The following is a 19,359-nucleotide window of genomic DNA, read 5'->3' on the forward strand; positions in this document are numbered from 1 at the left end:
CAACCTGCATGGTCGCCCAGGGGAGGGGGTGCTGTTGGATAGGAGGGCTCCCCCCGCCCCGCCCCAGCGCCTCCGGGCGGCCTCTCCACCCGGCTTCAGCCCCTCAAGCCAGACCAGGGCCCCCGGGGGGAGCCCCTCAGCCTCCAGCCCGGCTTGTTGTGAGGACCTGGGCCCCCTGGGCTGACTCCCACAGGGAATGTTAAAAGCGAGTTTCTTTAAGAAAGAAGGCCGATCCACCATGTAGACGGTATCGTTTTATCAAGCAGCGATGGCGCCCTGCCCTGAGGAGCCCGCCTTCCTCGTCTACTGATGGTCCCCGAGAGAGGAGGCTGTGGGCAGGGGGGAGGGGGGGGCAGCAGGGCCTGGGGGAGGCAGCAGGGCCTTGGGGGTGCCCCCCGCCCCGGCCAGGAGCTCCCTGGGCCCCCAGGAGGGACGGTGCGCTTGGCAATGCCCCCTCCCAGCTTCGCCAAGTCCAGCGAGAGTCTGGCCTTCGGGGGGCAGGAGGTGGCGGGCAGCTGAGTGGGGGTGGGACGAGCAGTCAAGTGTGCGAGGGGCGGGGGCTGACCCTCGAGTCCAGCGAGGGCCCCAGCCTGGGACACAGTCTGGAGAACCTCCTGGAAAGAAATGCTTTAGACACAACCCTGCCGTGGTGGCTCCCGGCCAGGGACCCGGAGGCTGTGTGGCCGTCCATTCGTCCATCCGCGGGGCTCCTTTGATCTCTAAGGACCACTCTCTGCGGAGCCAGAACCGGGAGGAGGCTGCCGGCCGTTCTGGCATCGCTGGCTCCGCACACCCTCCGCGCAGCAGCTCCGCGAGCCCCTCCGGGCCAGGCGCACGGCCCACGGCCCACGGCCCACGGGCGGCCTCTCCCGGGCTCTGGAGGCTGGGCCTGGCTTTGTCCCGGGCCCGGCCCCAGGTCCGGCCTCCCGGGGCAAATTTTGAGCAGAAGGAGGAGACGAAGCCAGGCTCCTCTGCCTCGGTCCGCAGAGGCCCCAGCGCGCTCTCCGCGGGCCCCGGCCGCGCGCCCTCGCCGGTCAGTTGGCCTCCGCCTCCGCGAGCTCCTCCTTGATGGACTGTCTCCGCGCCTTGCAGTCCGGGAGGTCGAAGCCGAAGTCCGCCCACTCGTCGGGCGCCGCGCCCGCGCCGGGGCCGCGGTTGGGGATGGTGATGGTGTGGCGCACGCGGAAGTGCACCGCCTCCATGACGCGCTGGCGCGGCAGCTCCCCGGCGCCGCCGAGGGCGAAGGCGGCCGCGTTGCTGCTGGAGCGGATCAGCGGCTGCGCCCCGCAGTCGTGGCTCTGCTTCAGGTCCTGCAGGCCCCTCCAGATGGTCAGCCGGAACTGCTCCGGGATCTCCAGGGCGCCCAGTTCCTGCGAGAGCGGCGGGGGCGCGGCCTGGTCGGAGGCGGAGCCGCAGGCCCTGCCCATCCCCTCCCAGCGCGCCCTCTGCCTGGGGACCCCCTGCTCCTGCAGGGCCCCCAGGACCAGGAGGGTAGCCAGGGACCCCCTGACCTGCAGGGCCCCCAGGACCAGGAGGGACGAGGGACCCCCTGACCTGTAGGTTCCCCAAGACCAGGAGGGAGGCCAGGGACCCCCTGTCCTAAAGGGCCCCAGACACCCTGGAACTGGACAGTGGGGCGCAATAGAGCAGCTCTGCGAGGCCCACAGGGACCGGAGTCTGGGCCACCCCTCCCCTGCGGGGGGCCTGGACACACCCTGTTTTGGGGGCCCTGACAGAGGTGCCAGGAGAGCTAAGGGATGAGGCATGTGCTAGGACGGAGCGTGTGGTCACTGCTGAGCTGTGCACGGCCTGGGGCCCATCTACAATCCGCGTGACCAACGCGCGGGGCCCTGGAGGACCTCCTGGCTCCCGGACCCTGAGACCACCGCTGAGCACCGGGTCCCCCACCCCTGCCCGCTCATCACGCCGTGAGGGCTAACACGGCGGGGCACCAGGGACGTGAGTGGACACACAGGCTGCTGACAGGGCCGCCCTCCGAGCGAATGGCCCGGTCCCTCTGACAAACCCTGTGCTGGCCTGTGGCTCTGGGCTGGGCTCCCGCGGCCACAGCCAAGCCTCCTGGGCCTCAGCCTGCCCTTCCCTTGGCCAAAGCACCTTCCGGCCCGGCGCCCAGAGCAGGGGCAGTCCTTTGTGGTTTAGGAGAAACTCGAGGCCGGCTCTGGGGTTAGCCCGTCTGTGCTGAGCTCAGCATGCCGGCAGCCCTGAGAGCCTGCGTTCCCGTGTGCGAGGCGCTGACGCTGACCAGCGCCCAGGCGCCCGGCCTTTGCCTTCTGAAACTCCAAGCCCTAGAGACAGCCCCTCCTCCCCGAACCAAGGACAGCCTGGCAGCGGGGCCAGTGATCTCCAGTTGCACCACCCCCAGCCCACCCTGTGCCACCCCCAGCCCACCCCTGTGCCACCCCAGCCCACCCTGTGCCACCCAGCCCACCCCTGTGCCACCCCCAGCCCACCCCTGTGCCACCCCCAGCCCACCCCTGTGCCACCCCAGCCCACCCCTGTGCCACCCCCAGCCCACCCCTGTGCCACCCCAGCCCACCCCGTTCCACCCAGCACACCCCTGTGCCACCGCCAGCCCACCCCGTTCCACCCAGCCCACCCCTGTGCCACCCCCAGCCCACCCCTGTGCCACCCCAGCCCACCCTGTGCCACCCCCAGCCCACCCCTGTGCCACCCCAGCCCACCCCGTTCCACCCAGCACACCCCTGTGCCACCCCAGCCCACCCCTGTGCCACCCCAGCCCACCCTGTGCCACCCCCAGCCCATCCCGTTCCACCCAGCCCACCCCTGTGCCACCCCAGCACACCCTGTTCCACCCAGCCCACCCCTGTGCTACCCCCAGCCCACCCTGTGCCACCCCCAGCCCACCCTGTTCCACCCAGCCCACCCCTGTGCCACCCCAGCCCACCCCTGTGCCACCCCAGCCCATCCCTGTGCCACCCTCAGCCCACCCCTGTGCCACCCCAGCCCACCCCTGTGCCACCCCAGCCCACCACCCGTGCCACCCTCAGCCACCGCCTGCACAGCCAGACTTGCCTACGCTCCTGAGTGGACTTCAGCCAAAGGCAGAGGTGGGGATATGGACCGACTTGGGGAAAAGGTTTCCCGTATTTCACAGCCCCCTCCCCACACTTAAAGAACAGGAACTGGCCCGAGCCCACCCCAGAGGGAGGTGAGAGCCCTCGGCCGGCGGCCCGGCGGGCGGGCAGGCGGGCGGTACCTCCAGCGTCAGGTTCTGCAGCTGGTAGATGCTGTGCACGCCGTGGGAGGTGAAACGCTCGATGCAGTTGGGACAGCCCAGGCCTGTGAGAAAACTGCAGAGAACCCGCCTGGCTGGGTGGGCACTGCCCCCTCCAGGCGACTCCTGGGCACCCCACCGGCCACCCTGCCACGCGGCCACCGCGTCATGGCCGTGCTCCCCTGAGGCACAGCCTCCAAGGGAACCCCAGCTTTTGTGGGGGACCCACTCCCCACAGTTCTCTGCCTCTGCCTGCTCTCCACACGGCAGAGGGACTGACACACGGACGGCGGGCAGCACGCAGAGGCCGGCCCAGGTCCAGGCCCGTGGACCAGGAGCCACGAAGGGGCAGGGCCAGTGGGTTAGTGTCAGGGCCCAGCAGCGGCCCACATACCTGACCAGGCTGGGGTCGGCGTGGTAGGAGGGAGGCGGGGTGCAGTGGGACCCGGAGACCATGGGCTGGGAGCCGTGGCTGCCGTTCATCTCGCCGTTGGCCGGCAGGGCGTGGCCGTGGCTGTTGAGGATCCCGGGGCCTGGCGGGAGGCGGGGGCCTGTCTGAGGCGAGGCACAGCCTCCCCGGAGCAGGGCTGGGCCGAGGGGGCCCCCGTGGCCAGAGCTGCTGCGGGAGGCCCCCGTGTGGGCCCTGAGCTGGGCGGAAGCGTCCTGTCCGGAGCCAGGCCAACCCTTGGGCCTCCCCAACCCGCCCCGGGGCCCCACTGCCCAGCGACTCACCCATGGGCCCCAGGTTGGGCCCGGCCGCAGAGCTGTGCGGGGGCGGCTGGCCCACCAGCTGGTTGACGGAGGGCAGCTTGCTGACGCCCCCGTGGGGTTTGTTCACGGGCGAGAGGACCGGCCCGTAGGAGGGAGGCTGCAGGTGGCTCCTGCTCGGAAAGTGACAACCGTGTGGGCCAGGGCTCAGTCACCTCCGCCTGGTGCCCCTGCCAAGGGGGGGTGGGGACCCTGACCCCTGACCCCGAGCGGAGGGTCAGAGACACCTCCCTCCTCACCCAGCCTGCCCAGGACGAGGTGCCTGCTCACGGGCCCAGGCCGCGGGGAGGGCGGTGGGGCGGCTTCTGCCACTGGAGTCGCCCTCGGTGTTGGTGGGTTGGTGCTGCTCTGACCACCTCTCCTCACCCTCCAGGCAGCAGGCATTTAGGGTGCCCCTTGGTGGGAGAGAAAGCAGTGCCGGCCGTGGCCACTGCAGTTAGGGAAGGCTTCCTGGAGGAGGGGACGCCAAGTGGGGCCTCACTGCCTGTGCAGAGGCGCAGTTCGGGAGGGATGTCTGGCCACGGGCAGTGGCCCCCCCCCCCCCCGGGGAGGTGGCACTCACGGCCGCTGCAGGAGCTGCTGCTGCTGCCGGTAGGAGTCCACCACCTGCTGGGGCACCAGCTCCATCAGCTCCAGGCTCTCCTTCACCTTCATCAGGATCTCGAAGTTCTCCCGGCCCCGCACCTGCGACGGGAGGCAGCCTCTGCCCAGGAGCCCGGGTGCCTCGGACCCTCAGGCCCTCCTTCCCTCCTTCCCAGGAGGGTGGGCAGGTGTCCTCTGTCCACACAGCCACGCCCCTCCCCTGCCCCTGAGCCTTCACCCCGCCTCTCTCCACCCCTCCCCAGCGCTCAGCACACTCGGGGTTCAGGGGCAAAGAACTCAGCGAATAGGGGGTTTTAGAAGAAGGGACACCTTCTTGACTCAAAAGTGAAAAGCTCGCCTAACGGAAGGCCGGTCCTAGCCCAGCACGTGGTGACCTATTCCGCCAACTGGATGGTTCAGATCGCGTGATACTTGTGTTGCCGTGGGTGACAGTGAGCAGCCTGCCAGACCTAGACTGGGGGGGGGGTCCTAATGCCTGCCCCCTCCCCCAGGAGCTGCGTCATCCACAGGCTGAATCCAAGCTCGGAGCTGCAGGCGCAGACCCTCACTTGGCGGAGTCCGCTCTCCCTGCGTCCGCCCCGTCTGCTCTCCCCTCATGCCCCTGCCACCTGCAGAGCCCGGTCTCAGCTCTCAGGGTGACAGGCCGCTCCGGGCTGCCCGGTGGCCCCAGCGTCTCCCCCGCCGCCAGCCTGGGCCCCGCAGGCCGGGACACTCACGTGCATGTAGTACATGTCCTCATCCCCGTGCCGCCTCTTCTTCGCGCCCGTGCCCAGGGCGGGGACGGCAGAGGGGCTCTGCTTGAAGGCTGGAGGGCGGGCGGGCGGGAAAGGCTCTTGAGCGGCGGGGAGGAGGCGGGACAGTGCAGACCCAGCCAATGGGACCCCCGCCCCCGCCCCCGCTGGATGGAGCTGGACCCGGCGGCCACGAGGGGGGCTGGCTCTCTGCCCTGGACACAGGCTCACGACGCCCCCTGCCTGCATTTCACCCGGGGGTGGCCGCACTAACACGGGGTGGCCCCCGCCGCCCGCCCCTGGCCCCCTGGCCGGAGCCCTGCTCACCGCGCTTGCTGGCGGCCCCGCTCTTGGCCGCGCTCTCGTTCAGGGCCTGCTGCTCCCGGTAGTGGTCCTCGTCGGCCTTGCGGTCTCGGCCGGGACACGCACAGATGCGGCCCTCGAAGGACCGGCGGCCCAGCACCTGGCCACTGGCGGGGAGCGGCCGGGACCGTGAGCTCCAGGCCCCAGCCCTGCCCGCCCTCCCCGCCCAGCTCGGACTGTGAGGGGCCAAGGGGTCGGGACTGAGCAACCCGCTGCCCTCCCCAGGCCCAGCTCTGCTCCAGCAGCCCCTGCAGCCCCGGAGGCCCTCCCTCCCCACGCACCCTCTGCCGGCGCCTGTCCACCCCCTCGGGCCCACCTCCTCTGCCTCCCTGTCTCCCCCTCCCCCCTCGGGCCCACCTCCTCTGCCTCCCTGTCTCCCCCTCCCCCCTCGGGCCCACCTCCTCTGCCTCCCTGTCTCCCCCTCCCCCCTCGGGCCCACCTCTTCTGCTGCGTCCCCTAGCCCCCCCGCCCCCGTGTGCTCACTCGCGGTTCTCCAGGGTGATGATGACGAGGATCGGCCTGCGGTTCATGCCCCCCACGCAGCTGCTGTTGCACATGAAGTTGTACAGGATGGTGGTGAACTCCGTCCCCACCTACAGGGCGGGGCAAGGGCTCAGTGTCAGCACGTGGGCCCCACCCACTGAGATGGGGACTCCTGGCCTTCAAAGCACCATCCCTCACAGCTGGTCCTGGCCCTGGGGAGGCTTGGGGGAGGGGGGCATGCTCTGTGGTCCTTTGTCATCGACCCCCCCATCCATCCACCCACCCATTCATCCACCCATCCACCCATCCATCATCATCTATCCATTCATCATCCATCCACCCATCCATCCATCAATCCATCCATCCATTCACCCATCCATCCGTCCATCCATCCATCATCCATCCATCCATTCATCCATTAATGCATCCATCCGTCCATCCATCCATCATCCATCCATCCACCCATCCATTCACCCATCCATCCATCCATCCATCCACCCACCCTCTATCTATCCATCTGTCCATCCATCCACTCATCTATCCATCCATCGACTCATCCATCCATCTATCCATCCATCATCCATTTATGCATCCTTCCTTCCTCCCATCCATTCACCCTCTATCCACCCATCCACTCATCCATCCATCCATCCATGCATCCTTCCATCCATCCACTAATCTGTCCATCCATCCACTCATCTGTCCATTTATCCATCCATCATCCATTTATGCATCCTTCCTTCCTTCCATCCATTCACCCTCTATCCATCCATCTACCCATCCACTCATCCATCCATCCATCCACCCATCTACTCATCCATCCTTGCATCCATCCTTCCATCCATCCATCCATCCCTCCCTCCCTCCCCCATCTATGCAACTATTCACTCATGTGAATGCCAAGCACTGTGCTGGCTCTGGGTACCAAATGAGCTCAGACCTGGCCAAGAGGCACAGAGTGCTATGGTCTGGTTGCCTGACCATCGCTCCTGGCACAGGTTGGAGGTCAAGTCCTGGAGGCTGGGCGCGAGTGGGCACAGGTGTGTATGTGCACGGTGTGGGCTCTCCTGGGCACAAGCGTGCCCTGCACTGCCGGGCAGACCCCCGGCCCCAGCACACACTGCCTAATGGAAGTGGACACACAGGCGGCTGACAGGGAGGGTGTGGAGGACTGAGACTTGAACCCAGAGCTCCTGACAATGCGGCAACACAAAATGGGAGGTTGTCATGGTTTCCCGGCTCAGAATCTAACCGCCAGTCACTGGCTTAGGAAAACTGAGCCTTTCACAGAACAGCCAGCAGGGGGCAGGAGAGCCCTGCTTTCCAAACCAGGCCAGCCCTGGCTGGTGAAGGTGGGGCCAGGATGAAGGGGGAGAGAGGGCAGAGCAATCACACCCAACCTGGGCCCTGGGCCCACTAAGCTAAGTGCTGCTCTTAGGCCTGGAAGGCGTGCAGGGGGTGGGGTGGGGCGGCAGGGACAGCTTTGAGGGTCTCGGCTGGTTTCAGAAGCAGATAGAGGAAAGGAGGGCTCGCTGTCCACCCTGTCCTGGCCCCCATCCTACCATCACCCTCGGCCCCTCCACCCCCACTTCTCTCCACCCCCAGCTTTTCATCCCAGACAGGCCCCACATCGGCTCCAAAATGGCACCCCCAGAACCGCTGCCTCCAGGTCAAGGTCCGACCCCCCAGGGTCTCTGCATCCTGCCCATCTCTTGCAGACGCTCCCCCCCAACACCCCACCTTCCAGCGGTCACCCCTCATCTCCAGGCCCCACAGGTGCTGTGCCCTGACTGGGGTCTCTCCTATCCCCCTGCCCTCCCACTGTACCCAACGAACCCCTGTCCTCCGGCCTCGGCCCTTCCACCCTTGAGTCCTGTGTGTGGGAACAGACAGGTGGGAAGAGGAGAGAGGTGTGGCTCAGTGGTGGGGCGTCGACCTCTGAACCAGGAGGTCACGGTTCGACTCCCAGTCAGGGCACATGCCCGGGAGTGGATTCCATCCCTAGTGGAGGGCGGGCAGGAGGCAGCTGATCAATGATTCTCTCTCCTCATTGGTGTTTCTATCTCTCTCTCCCTCTCCCTTCCTCTCTGAAATCAATAAAAATATATTTTTTTAAAAAAGGGGGACAGAGGAGGACTGAGCTCAGAGATCGTTAGCCACCCCCCTCCCCTGTAGATGGGGACCCAGTGCCCAGAGCGGCCCGAGGGCAAGGGGGCCGCAGGAGCAGGACCTTGGGGTGAGGGGGGCGCTCGGTGCCATGGACTTCATGTGGGTACACAGGACAAATGAGTCTGCCGGCTGAGGTGACTGCGAGTGTCTGCCCCACCCCCCACAGGTGCCCGTGGCCCTGCCCACCTGCCCGGCCTACCTGGGGGGGCTCGTAGGGCACCACGACGCTCTGCCTGCCCGTGACAGGGTCTTCCACGTACTGCGAGAGGTTGTTGCCCTCCACGCGGATGAGGTGGCTGGCGGGGGCAGACTGTCCTGCCGGGAGGGGACGCGGCCTCAGAGGTGCCCAGCGGGTCTGGCCGCCCCGGGCCAGGTGTGTCCCGCACTCAGCACCTCAGGGCATGGCCCCTGGGCCTAGGGGGTGGGACACAGGCCAGCAGCCCTGGTGCCCTGGGGGTGCCAGGCCCAGCAGCCCTGCCCCTGCGGCTCCAGCCGGCCGAGCTGGGAGGAAATGGGGGGACGCTGAGCCCGCCGTCAGCTCATCCCCGACCCCCCCCCCCTTCACCGCCACGGCCCTGCTGCTCCCGGGCACCGGGCTGGGCTGGGGCCTCACCCTCGTTAAAATCCCGCCCGAGCTCATGGTTGGGGCAGCGCTTCACGACCTCGGTCACGTGCTCCGCCTTCTTGTAGACGGGCATGGCGCGCACGGTGGTGCCCGGCGGCGGCGGCGAGGACACCTGGATCTGGATGGGGCACGTCTTGGCGATCTGGCAGTACAGCTTCTTCAGCAGCGGCGAGTACTGGACCGGGCGGGGCGGAGGGGGGGATGAGGCCACAGTCCCAGCTCCACACCCTCCCCAGGCTCTCCGAGGACGGGCTTTCTACGTGGACCCCACCCTGGGGAGACAGGTCCCACTGGGTCCCTTTCTTGGATGAGGACAGTCGAGGCCAGGAAGGGAGCCGGAGCAGGGGAGAGTGGGGCTGGGAGGGGGCTGGGAGCCGATCCGCCCAGTCCGCCCGCCTGGCTTTTCCTGCCGTGAACCTCTGTGTGCCGGGCCAGGAGTGTCAGGGGTCTATGGGGCCGCGGGCCTGGGCAGCCCCAGCACAGGGGGCAGGAGAGGCCAGGGAGGGAGGCCACCGGGGCTCACCAGCCAGCGCCTACGGGGGTGCAGCCGGGCTCCAAGCGCTGCTGAGTGACGTGCCCGTGGTCCCCCAACCGGCGCAGCCCCCAGACAGACCTGGTCTGAGCCGCAGGGGCTCCCGCCTTAGGAGCCTGGTCCGGCCAGGCGGGCCGTGAGGATGGGACCCGGGCCGCTCCCAGCCGAGCCCAGCTCCGTACACAAGCCCCCTGGAAGCTCGTGGGGCCGGGGCCCCAGTGGTGCTCATGGGGTCTGGACTCCCTGTCAGAGTCCCGGAAACGGGGACCTGCAGCAGCTGGCCATGGCGCAGTCAGGGGGGCAGGGGGCGCTCGTCGTCACCCCGCCCCAGGGAGGAGCGGGGAGCTGTCCCTGGTGCTGCAGGGCCCACAGGCGCCCGCCCCTCCCGGGGCTGGGCCGGCAAAAGCAGGGGCTGCCAGGGGTGGCAGGGCCTCACCTGGGCAAGCAGCAGGTGGGCCAGGCGCAGGTGGAACGCGGGGAGCACCTCTCCCTCCCTCCCGCTGCGTCCTGGTGAGATCACCGCCAACCCGAGGCCGGCCCGCTCCCCACTGGGCTCCCTGCCGCCTGCTCACCGGGCTCTGGGGCACACAGCTGCCCGCCCACCCAACAAGGGCCACGCGGCCCTGGTCCTCACACGTGGCAGCATCAGGGTGACATCGCGGCCGGGGGTGGGTAGCAGGGGAGCCTGGAGGGCCAAGCCTGGGGTCAAGCCGGTGTGACCAGCAAGAGCCCCCACCCGGGCACCGGGTGCCCCTCCTCCCAGAGCTCCGGGCCTTGGGTGGGCGCTGAGGACACGGGGCAGAAAGGACAGGTCCCCGCCGGCCTGTGGGAAAGGTCCCGTGGAGACACGCCCTCCCCGCCCGCCCTCCCGCCGCTCCTTCCCCGGAACCGCTAGATGGATGTGTTTCAACAGATTCGGAGCCGATAAAATCTTATTTATCTTCGGCTGTTGACACGGAGCCGCCCAGACTTGCCTGCTGTGGGGCGCGCATCCCCCACGCTGGCAGGAAATGCTGTGCCCACACGCTGGGGTATGCCCACCCTGCCCTCTCCGCGGCCCCCTTTCCCTCCTCCGACCCCACCCCTCTCCCCGACGCCCAGTCCTCCAGGGGCTGGCCTGGCTAGGAGCTGAGGTCGGTCCGGCAGAGCTGACGGGGCCTGGGCAGAAGGCGGCGGTGGTGGGTGGCGGGCGAGGCACGGAGCTGTTAATTCCTGGCGCCCACTCCTCAGTAGCGGGGTGCCCAGCGCCCGCCGTGGGCAGGCTCGGGCAGGAGGCGAGTGGGGAGGTGATAATAACTTGTCTGTCATTTCCCAGGGACATGCAGCATCTTGCAAACCGCAAATACCGTTAACCAGCTCGGGCGAATCTGTTACAACAGATTCTGGAAGACCGGGCTGCGGGGGGGGGGGGGGGGCTGTTTTTTAATGTTTTTTTAGGGCCCGCTTTTATCTGCACTCTGTGCGCGTGTGCGCCCGTGTTCAGAGCCACGCTTCTCTCCTCTCTGGAGCTGAGGACCCCCCTCCCCAAGGCCCAGACCCTCTCACCCTGGGACGCCCACGGCTGCAGCACGCGGCCCACAGGGAGCCCAGGCCACCAGCCCCCAAACCCACACCGGGGTCAGGGTCCCGTCTCCCCTTCCTGGTGAGGAGGGGCCTCCAAGGTGACAGACGCCAAGGACACTCACTCCAGCCCCTCATGGGGCCTGTTACCCGGCTCCCAGCCTCACTGCCCAGCCTCACTGCCCAGCCTCACTCCCAGCCTCACTGCTAGCCTCACTGCCCAGCTCACTGCCAGCCTCACTGCCCAGCTCTGTCTCGCTCAGTGGGAGCTGCAGGGTGGGCTCTGACAGGTGCCAGGAGGCTGGGACAGGGTCACAGGGAACCACCAGCCTTGAGAGGAGGCGGGGCCACCTGCGACAACCACCCAGCCTGCTTCAGAGCATGCACAAGGCAGCCCCCGCCCAAAGTGACTGGGGCCGGTGGCTGGGGCCTGGAGGGACCCCCATCACCTGTAGAGCCAGGCCTGGCCCCGGACATGCCGGCTCACACAGGCTGCTGTGATCCCCAGGATGGGGCTGGGAGGGGACATGCTGACACTCCCCACACAGGCTGACGGCCGGGTCCCCTCACCAGAGCCCAGAGGAGGGTCAGTGGGACACAGAAACACACAGGCGCTGAGTGAGCAGGGCCCTGTCCAGGGGAGTCCACAGAGGCAGGGGCAGGAGCTGCCCAATGGGGAGAGGGAGCCTGGCAGCCTGACCCCAAATCCCACCCCCCAGACCCCCCGCCTCAGGGACCCTCAGGCCTGCTCATCCCGCTGGGCTCAGCTGGCAGCGACGCCTGGGATGCTCAGTGCTGGGCTAAGGTCTGGGGGGCGGGCAGCAGGTGGACGCTGAGCTGACCCAGGAGAGAGGCCACGGCACCAGCGGGTCAGAGGCCACGTCAGAAGCCGGGGCAGCAGGAGATGGCCTGGCCCAGGGCGGGGGAGGGGCTGTGGTGGCCGCGGGTCTGGGCCTCCCTCTGTCCTTAGCCCAGTGGTTGGCAAACTGCGGCTCGCAAGCCACATGCGGCTCTTTGGCCCCTTGAGTGTGGCTCTCCCACAAAATACCGACTTCTGCGCACGGGCCACGAAGTTTCAATCGTACTGTACGTACGCGCCCGCATGTGGTATTTTGTGGAAGAGCCACACTCAAGGGACCAAAGAGCCGCATGTGGCTCGCGAGCCGCAGTTTGCCGACCACGGCCTTAGCCTGTAGACCAGGCACCTCCTCTGGCTTCCTCTAGGCCCCGAGGGGGACCGAGGGTGAGCAGGGTGTGTCCTGAGGCCTCAGGGACAGGGCTGGGCTTGCAGGAAGCCCAGAGCTCCCACTGCATGGGCACACACGGTGGCCGCGTCCCGCAGGCTCAGCCAGGTCCAAAGAGGGGTCACCCTGCCCACCGACTGCCTTCTGACCGCCAGCTGTGCGCCCACAGAGCTGCCCTGGCAGGCAGGCAGGAGCCCGCCCTCCCCGCCGTGGGCCTCTTGGGCAAACACCCTGGCAGGGACCCGGAGGGGGCTGTGGGCCAGGCCCCAGAGCTGCCCTGGTTGCGGAGGGGCCGGAGGCTGGTGGCCAGTGGCTCTGCCCGCCGCAGACCGGGCCCTCCCCTGCCGCCCGACCCTCATTCCCACCTCGCGCATGCTCCCTGGCTGGCCTGGCCTCGTCTGCCCTGGGAATTGGGAGGGTCGGCCCACCTGGGCAGGTGCTGGGGTCGGCGGGCACCTCTGCCTGCAGGACAGGCTCGGAGCCTCTGGCTGTGGCGCGCCATTCTGATCGCTGCTGGGCCCAGTGCCCGCGGGCACCACAGGGCCAGCTCCCTCCCGTGTCCTGCAGCTCCGGGGCTGGTGCTGGCCCAGGGCAGGTGCCTGTGGGAGAGGAGGGAGGGGGCCCGGCCATGGCGATGCCATGGCCGATGCTCAGGGCCCTCCCACCGCCGCCCCTCCTGCCCCAGAAGCTGCAGGGCAATCCTTAGTTCAGGGCCCCCCTCTGTGCGGAAGCAGTAGATGAGCCCCACTCCCGGCCAGCGGGGGAGGCCCGGGGTCTCTGTGAGCCTGGGGACCCGCACGCCCCGGACCTGCGCAGTCCTTTCAGCTTTTCATTCCAGGTGGAGGCAGCCGAGGTTTTCGCTGAACCTCATCAGGGTCCCGGGGGCCCTGGGGCCAGCAGAGTTCCGGGTTCTAAATAGGGGGCCCCTGGCAGAGGGCCTGGCTGCTGAGCCAGGTGCTGATGGGCCGGGTGTGGCCCCGCCTTCGCTGACAGGTGACCGTGAGCAAGGACCTGCCCTTTGAGCATCGGTGTCCTCATCCCTGTGGCACGGACCTGTGACGTGGGGGCTCTTGGGAAACAAGACCCTGCAGCCCTAGCCGGTGTGTGTCAGTGGATAGAGTGTCGGCCTGCAGACCAAAGGGTCCCGGGTTCGATTCCCGTCAAGACCATGGACCTTGGTTGCAGGCTCCTCCCCGGCCACTGCCCTGGTCAGGGCTCGTGCAGGAGGCAACCCATCGATGTGTCTCTCACATCGATGTTTCTCTGTCCTTCCCTCTCTCCCTGAAAATCAAATATCTTTGGGTTCAACAGCAACAACAAAAAGACCCAGAAAATAGATGTTTTCCATCAGACCTCCGTTGTGCCGTGTCCCACCCACAGCCCCAAAGTATGGGGCTGACGCCTGCCTCCCAGGGCTGTCCCGCGTGTCCCCTGCCAAAACCAGGGGGTGCGGGAGGCTGTAAGTTCTGTGACCCCCAGGCCCAGGGGCTCCCCAGCTGCCCGAGAGGCGGGGTGACCCCAACACAGGCCCCAAGCCGGGTCCTAACCCCGCCAGGGCCGCCGGCAGGGAGCCCGCGCCCACAGCGAGAGCTCTCGTTCCCCTAATGACCCACGTTCGTCTCCACATGAACGGACGCTTCCCTTGGCTTCAAGTGCGCATAACTGCCGCCGGTGCCAGGAGGGATTAATTCCACGGGCGCATTCCATACGCCAGGGTAACGCACTGGGGCGCGTCGTGTCCGGACACCTCCGCGCTCGCTTCCCGCCTGCAAACCTCCCAGCGGCTGGAACGTGTTCTCCCGAATCCAGCAGCGTTGACTCAGCCGCCTTCCGCCCCGGAGTCCCGCAGCCTCGGTTTCCCACCGCCTTCCACACGCTCCTCCTGGGCTGGGAGTGCGGTGCTGCCCCCAGGATGGACATGCGCACACGCACACACACACTCACACACGCACACGTGCGCACACACGCACTGCACACTCACAAGCATGCACGCACACACACTCACACACACGTGCGCACACACGCACTGCACACTCACGCGCGCGCACACACGCACACTCACATGCATGCACACTCACACATGCACACACACACACACACACACTAGTGCGCCAGGTCTGGGGTAGCTGGAGGTCACGTGAGGGCTGCTCCAGGCTGCCCCCCCCCAAGGGGCCACACTGTGCAAAATCTCACCGCTGTGCCCCCGGCTGCCTGCCCTGCAGACTGTAGGCAGGACCCCTCGCCGCCCGGAGGTGGCCCAAGGCTGGGAGGGGCCTCCACCCTCACCCAGGCTTCCGCCTGCCCTCAGAGCCCCCGCCCCGCATCTCAGCATCAGCACAGCGGGGAGCAGGCAGAGGTGAGCAGGGCTGGGCGGCGTCCAGACACCTTCCCGCACGGCTGCTCCTCCCTCTGCTCCTGTGACTCCCGTCGCCTCTGTCCCCATCACGGCCAACCCGTGGGGAGTCCGGCGGAGGGTGTGGAACGGGGCAGACACCTGGTTCCACCCTCCCCCGGTCCAAGACCCATCAGTGCCCGAGGGCTCCGTCGGTTCCGCAAACTTCCACAGTGTCTGTCTCCCCTCAGCCCAGATGGGCCCGAAACACACAAGCCTCAGCCAGAACGGCTCAGGGCAGGTGCTCCCCCCGCACTGAGCAGCCCCCTCCACGGCCGAACTCCCACCTGGCCCTGCCCTGGCCCTGGCCCTGGCCCCTGTTAGCACAAGTCCCTTCTCCAGCTGCTGTTGCCTGAAACCACCTCCTTCCGGCCTTTGGCGGAGGGTGGGCTTGTCAGAACCCTGGGCAGCGACCGGGAGAGGCCTGCGCACATGTGCATGTGTCCATCTGCATGTATGCACGGTGCTTGCATGTGCATGCACCTGAGCGGTGTTTGCGTGTGCGCACACGTGTGCATTGTTTGTATTTGTGCACACACGCACATGCCTGTGAGCCTCGGGCTCCAGACCCCTGGTGCCTAAGGAACAGGCGTGAGACATAAAGTCTCAGAGTAGATGCCCCGCCCGGCGGGTGGGGTGACCCGCGGCCCCCGGGCCAGGCAGAGGCCAAAGGCCCGGTTCACAGCTGTGGCCCGCTGGGGTGGCGAGGGTGTTTCCTGGCGGGAAGAGGAGTGAAGGCAGCAGTCAATCGGAATGGCACTTGAGAAAAATATGAGTTATCTATCAGTTACCAGCCGGCCGGCGTGGCGCGGGGCCCAGGCAGCAAGTCCGGGCAGCGCCCGCTCAGCGAGCCCCCAGAGCTGTGAGCAGGCGGCCAGCCTGGCGGCCCTGAACGGTGCGTGGGCCTGCCCACCCCTCCCCGGGCCAGCGAGGGAGCCGTGGGGGGTCTGCTCCCTGAGGGCCGAGGTGCCAAAAATCTCATTACCAATGTTTGTCCCCCCACAGCCCCTGCACCCCTGAGGCCGGGGGGTGGGGGGCGGAGCGCCTGGGCCCGGCAGCAGCAGCAGCTCAGCTGGGAGAGCGGAGCCTCGAGCCCAGCAGGAGGGATGGGGTGACATCCTTGTGTGGGAGTCGGGGGACAGGGGGCGGGGATGGGGGACAGGGGCTGTCGCACGGAGGTAGAACAGTGGGCACAGGTTGCCTTGCCTGCCCCTGGTGTAGCTGGCGGGGCTGCCTCCATTCTGGGCGGACCACCCCTGAGGACACTTGCTGCCGAGAGAACTATGACCAAGCCATGCCCTCCGGGGGCCACTCCGCTGGCAGCGGCGGTGGCGGCACCCAGGAGGGTGGCAGAGGCCCAGGTGGGGAAGCAGCCAGCAGACGGGCAGCGCCTGTCCCCCCGGGGCCAGCACAGACCTCGCGGCCCTCCAAGCCGCACACACAGGAGACACCCTCCCGCATCCTCAGACAGCGGACAGGCAGGGAGCCAGGGCCCCTGCGCCCCTGCCCCCCCGCCGCCCCATTCCTGCCGGGACCCCAGGGACCAGTTGCTCAGGCCCTGATGGCAGAATGAGTGCGGGCGGGACCGGGACGCTGCCCCTCCCAGGGGAGAGAAGGGCTCAGGGAGCAAGGGGACCTCGGAACCGGAGGGGAGTGAACCTCTTGTTGCCAGAGGCGTGCAGGCATGAGGATGCACCCAGCCAGACCTCAGAGTTGGGGTGTGAGGACCAGGACCCCAGGTAAGAGAGAGCCGAGACAGCCCTCCAGGAGGACCGCCTCCTAGCGCCCCATCGCCACCCCTGCCCGCCAAGGAGGTAAAAAGGAAGCCAGCTCCCCGCTGCGCCTGCCCCAAGCCCCGCGCTGGGCGGCCCGGGCTCCCGCTCCTTCGAGCCTCGTCGCCCTCTCTGCAAGGAGCGTGGGAGAGACAATCTACAGGCGAGGAGCCCGGGCACTGACGGCGCAGCGGGCACTGACGGCCCAGTGGGCCCTGCCCTCCCAGCCCACAGCGGCCCTGGCGTCGGCCTGAGCCTGAGCTCAGTGAGGGGCTGGCCCCCGAGGGAGGCCACGGCCCGAGCAGGGGCCAGAAACAGCGGCAGGGGGACCAGACCCGGGACCGGCCCCGCAGAGCCTGACCCAGGGTCCCTGTGGCCCCACCCCACCGGCATCGTCTCCCCACCCCCGGGAGCGTGGGAAAACCACAGCCTCACCCTCAGGGCAGTGGGTTCTTACAGTGGCAGAGCATGGGGTCACCTGCTCACTGCTCCTGGGGGGCAGGACAGACACCCCGCATAGACCTCCTGATCGGGTCCCGTTTCCAGGTGGTGTAAGCACGGCCTACTCCCTGGAGGAGGTGGCGCTGCCAGGTGTCCCCAGAATGGGTGCCAGGGCCGGACTCACTCTCCCCCTTTTGGGGGGTGGACAGGAGACCCAGAGGGCCTTGCGGCTGCCTTTCCCCCCGATGCCCTGTGTGCCCTGCCCTCGGAGGGGGGCCTGAGGTCTGCCTGGGGGCTTGGCATCCCTGTTGGCAGGCAGCCCCTCCTGTCTCGGCCGCAATGTAGTGAGGAACTCAGGGCTGAGCCCAGTCCCTGGCTCCCCAGGCCGGCACCCCACCTACCATCTGCACACTCCAGGGAAGGCGCCTTCCCTCCCCGTGACTCAGTTTCCCTGGCTGTAAAATGGGACAATGGCAGATTCTGCCTTGTGGGCTGCTGAGTGGTTTCGAGAGTTCATGCAAACTCAGGCGCTCAGCCAGGGCCCAGCTGGCGGGGTCAGGTACGCGGGACGGTATCCACGCTGGCTCACTCCCCCCGGGGCAGACCTGGAGTCCGCGGCAGCGGGTTCTCCTGACGTCCCTGCCTCACGGCCGTGCGTGGAGATGACAGCCCGGAGGCCACGCGCCGGGCAAAGCCCACATCCGCCAACGACCAGCTCCCCGGTGCCGATCTCCCACTGCCCGGAGGAGGAGCCTCCATGCACCGGCCCAGGTGGCTCCGGCAGCAGAACCGCATGCCCCCTGCCCACCCCGGATAGGTTCAAACCACAGCCCCCACCTCAGCACAGGAATGCCGGCCCGACAGCCTCCGCGAGGGCGGTCAGCCTCCGCCCCATAGACCTCCCCAGGAGCCACATCCATGCCCCCTCCCCCCGCCCTCCACCCCGGGCCCTGCGGAGGCTGGCCGGCTCTGGCCGCACGTCCGAGGGGTGGGCACACCCACACTGCCCAGCCCCGAGACACGCCTCCCGCCGACGCTCCTCCCGTGGGGCGGCCCGGGCCAGGTGGGAACCTGTGTGGACAGCCGGACCGCCAGCACCCTGCTCGACCTCCCTCACGCCCAGGACGTGTCTCCCACCGCCCCGCGCCCCCCCGATGCCCACTGGGGGCGGGGCACTCACGGTCCAGGTGGCGGACTTGGCGGTGCTGGACTGCTGGAAGGTGACGTCGAAGTGGTGGGGGCCGGGGTAGTCGGCGTTGGAGGGGATGACGGGCGCGGGCGACATGGTGTCGAAGGTGGAGCTGGGCTGCGCGTACGGGGAGTGGGTGGGCACGCTGGCCGCGTGCTCCGCGGGGTAGGGGCTGGCCGGGGCTGCGCGGCCGCTCATCTGGTCCATGGTGCTGCTCATCAGATTGAACTGGGCCTGGCGGGAAGCGGAGGAGGGAGGGGGCCCACCGTCAGGCTGGAGAGCGCGCCCGTCCCGTCTGGGAGGTGTCCTGTTACAGCAGCCTTAAAGGGCCAGCCGCTCCGTCATCACAAATATTTCCCCGGTCCCCCCCCCCCCCCCCCGACAGGTCACTACTTGTGTGGGGATAAACTGACATATTCACCTCACCCTCCCCTCCATCCGCTCCGGTGCCAGGCCCCTGGGCTCCCCGCGCACCTGGAGGCAGCTGCCTGGGGGGTGGCCCAGCCCCGGCACCAGCCCTGCTGTCCTCCCTTCTGTCCCCCTGTCACAGCTCACGTGGGAGACCCCAGCGCCCCGGAACCAGGCCGTCGGGGCCCCCATCCTACAGGGTAGACACACCCCGGGCTCTGGGGCGGGGGGTGCCTGGGAGGCGCTGGGGAACAGGTTTGCCCCCTGGGTCCGCCATGCAGGAGGTGGGGCTGGGGTGGGGACTGAAGGCCAGAGGCTGAGCCAAAACCTCTCCCAGGGCCCTGAGAGCTGGGCTGCCTCCTGCGGGGGCACCCGCCGCCCCCCCCCGCCCCCCTCCTGCCCCCCCAGCCGTGTCTCCTGCTGGCAGTTCCCCATGGGCGCACCCTCTGCCCACCCGCACCCGGCCGGCTCCTCCCCAGGCTACACAGCGGGGAACAGGCTCCGAGCTCCTGTGGGTGTGGCCCTGGGCCACCCTCTGTGGGGTCCAGGGACCAGGGACGGGGCAGCCCCCACCAGGAGCTTAAGGGCGAGGGAGGGGGCACTGCCCACGCCACGGTGCCTCAAGTCCAGGGCCGATCCGATCCCCCCTGGTGGCCGGCAGGGAAGGCCCTCCCCGACCAGGAGGCTCTGAGCAGGCGGTGCGGGACCAGCGGGCTGGCCAGGTGGCCTCCAATGCTGCCACAGCCCCGCCTGCGCCTGGACGGCTCCCAGGTCCACGTGGGCCCTCCCACAGGCCCGAGGCGGGCGCTGTTAGTGTCTGCGT

General features: G+C 68.3%; 1 protein-coding gene across 3 annotated transcripts; it reads right to left on the reverse strand.

Annotated features, from left to right (window-relative positions):
* Nucleotides 1–894: 894 nt before the first annotated feature.
* Nucleotides 895–18,418, reverse strand: TP73 (tumor protein p73). 3 transcript variants are annotated; one of them, XM_059691486.1, is made up of 11 exons: nucleotides 18,120–18,418; nucleotides 8,987–9,173; nucleotides 8,573–8,688; nucleotides 6,205–6,314; nucleotides 5,686–5,828; nucleotides 5,344–5,432; nucleotides 4,587–4,708; nucleotides 3,989–4,137; nucleotides 3,651–3,789; nucleotides 3,239–3,332; nucleotides 895–1,370 (listed from the first exon to the last, which is right to left on the reverse strand). In XM_059691486.1, exons 1-11 carry the CDS (start codon nucleotides 18,345–18,347, stop codon nucleotides 1,035–1,037), a joined length of 1,713 nt encoding a protein of 570 aa, XP_059547469.1. In that variant the 5' UTR covers nucleotides 18,348–18,418; the 3' UTR covers nucleotides 895–1,034. The 3 variants fall into 3 exon arrangements, with proteins under 3 accessions (XP_059547469.1, XP_059547470.1, XP_059547471.1); XM_059691487.1 differs by lacking the exons at nucleotides 8,573–8,688; nucleotides 8,987–9,173; XM_059691488.1 differs by lacking the exons at nucleotides 3,239–3,332; nucleotides 3,989–4,137.
* Nucleotides 18,419–19,359: the final 941 nt, after the last annotated feature.

The sequence above is a fragment of the Myotis daubentonii genome, chromosome 3, assembly GCF_963259705.1.
Source record: "Myotis daubentonii chromosome 3, mMyoDau2.1, whole genome shotgun sequence".
Taxonomy (NCBI): domain Eukaryota; kingdom Metazoa; phylum Chordata; class Mammalia; order Chiroptera; family Vespertilionidae; genus Myotis; species Myotis daubentonii.

What these genes read in the sequence shown, in the direction of transcription:
- TP73 (XM_059691486.1), bottom strand. Translation starts at nt 18,347, where the DNA reads ATGAGCAGCACCATGGACCAGATGAGCGGCCGCGCAGCCCCGGCCAGC. An exon ending in CCAAGTCCGCCACCTGGACC is followed by an intron (nt 9,174 to 18,119) that starts GTGAGTGCCCCG and finishes CGCCCGGTCCAG; the next exon opens with TACTCGCCGCTGCTGAAGAA. An exon ending in CGGGGCCGCCAGCAAGCGCG is followed by an intron (nt 5,433 to 5,685) that starts GTGAGCAGGGCT and finishes CCCGCCCTCCAG; the next exon opens with CCTTCAAGCAGAGCCCCTCT.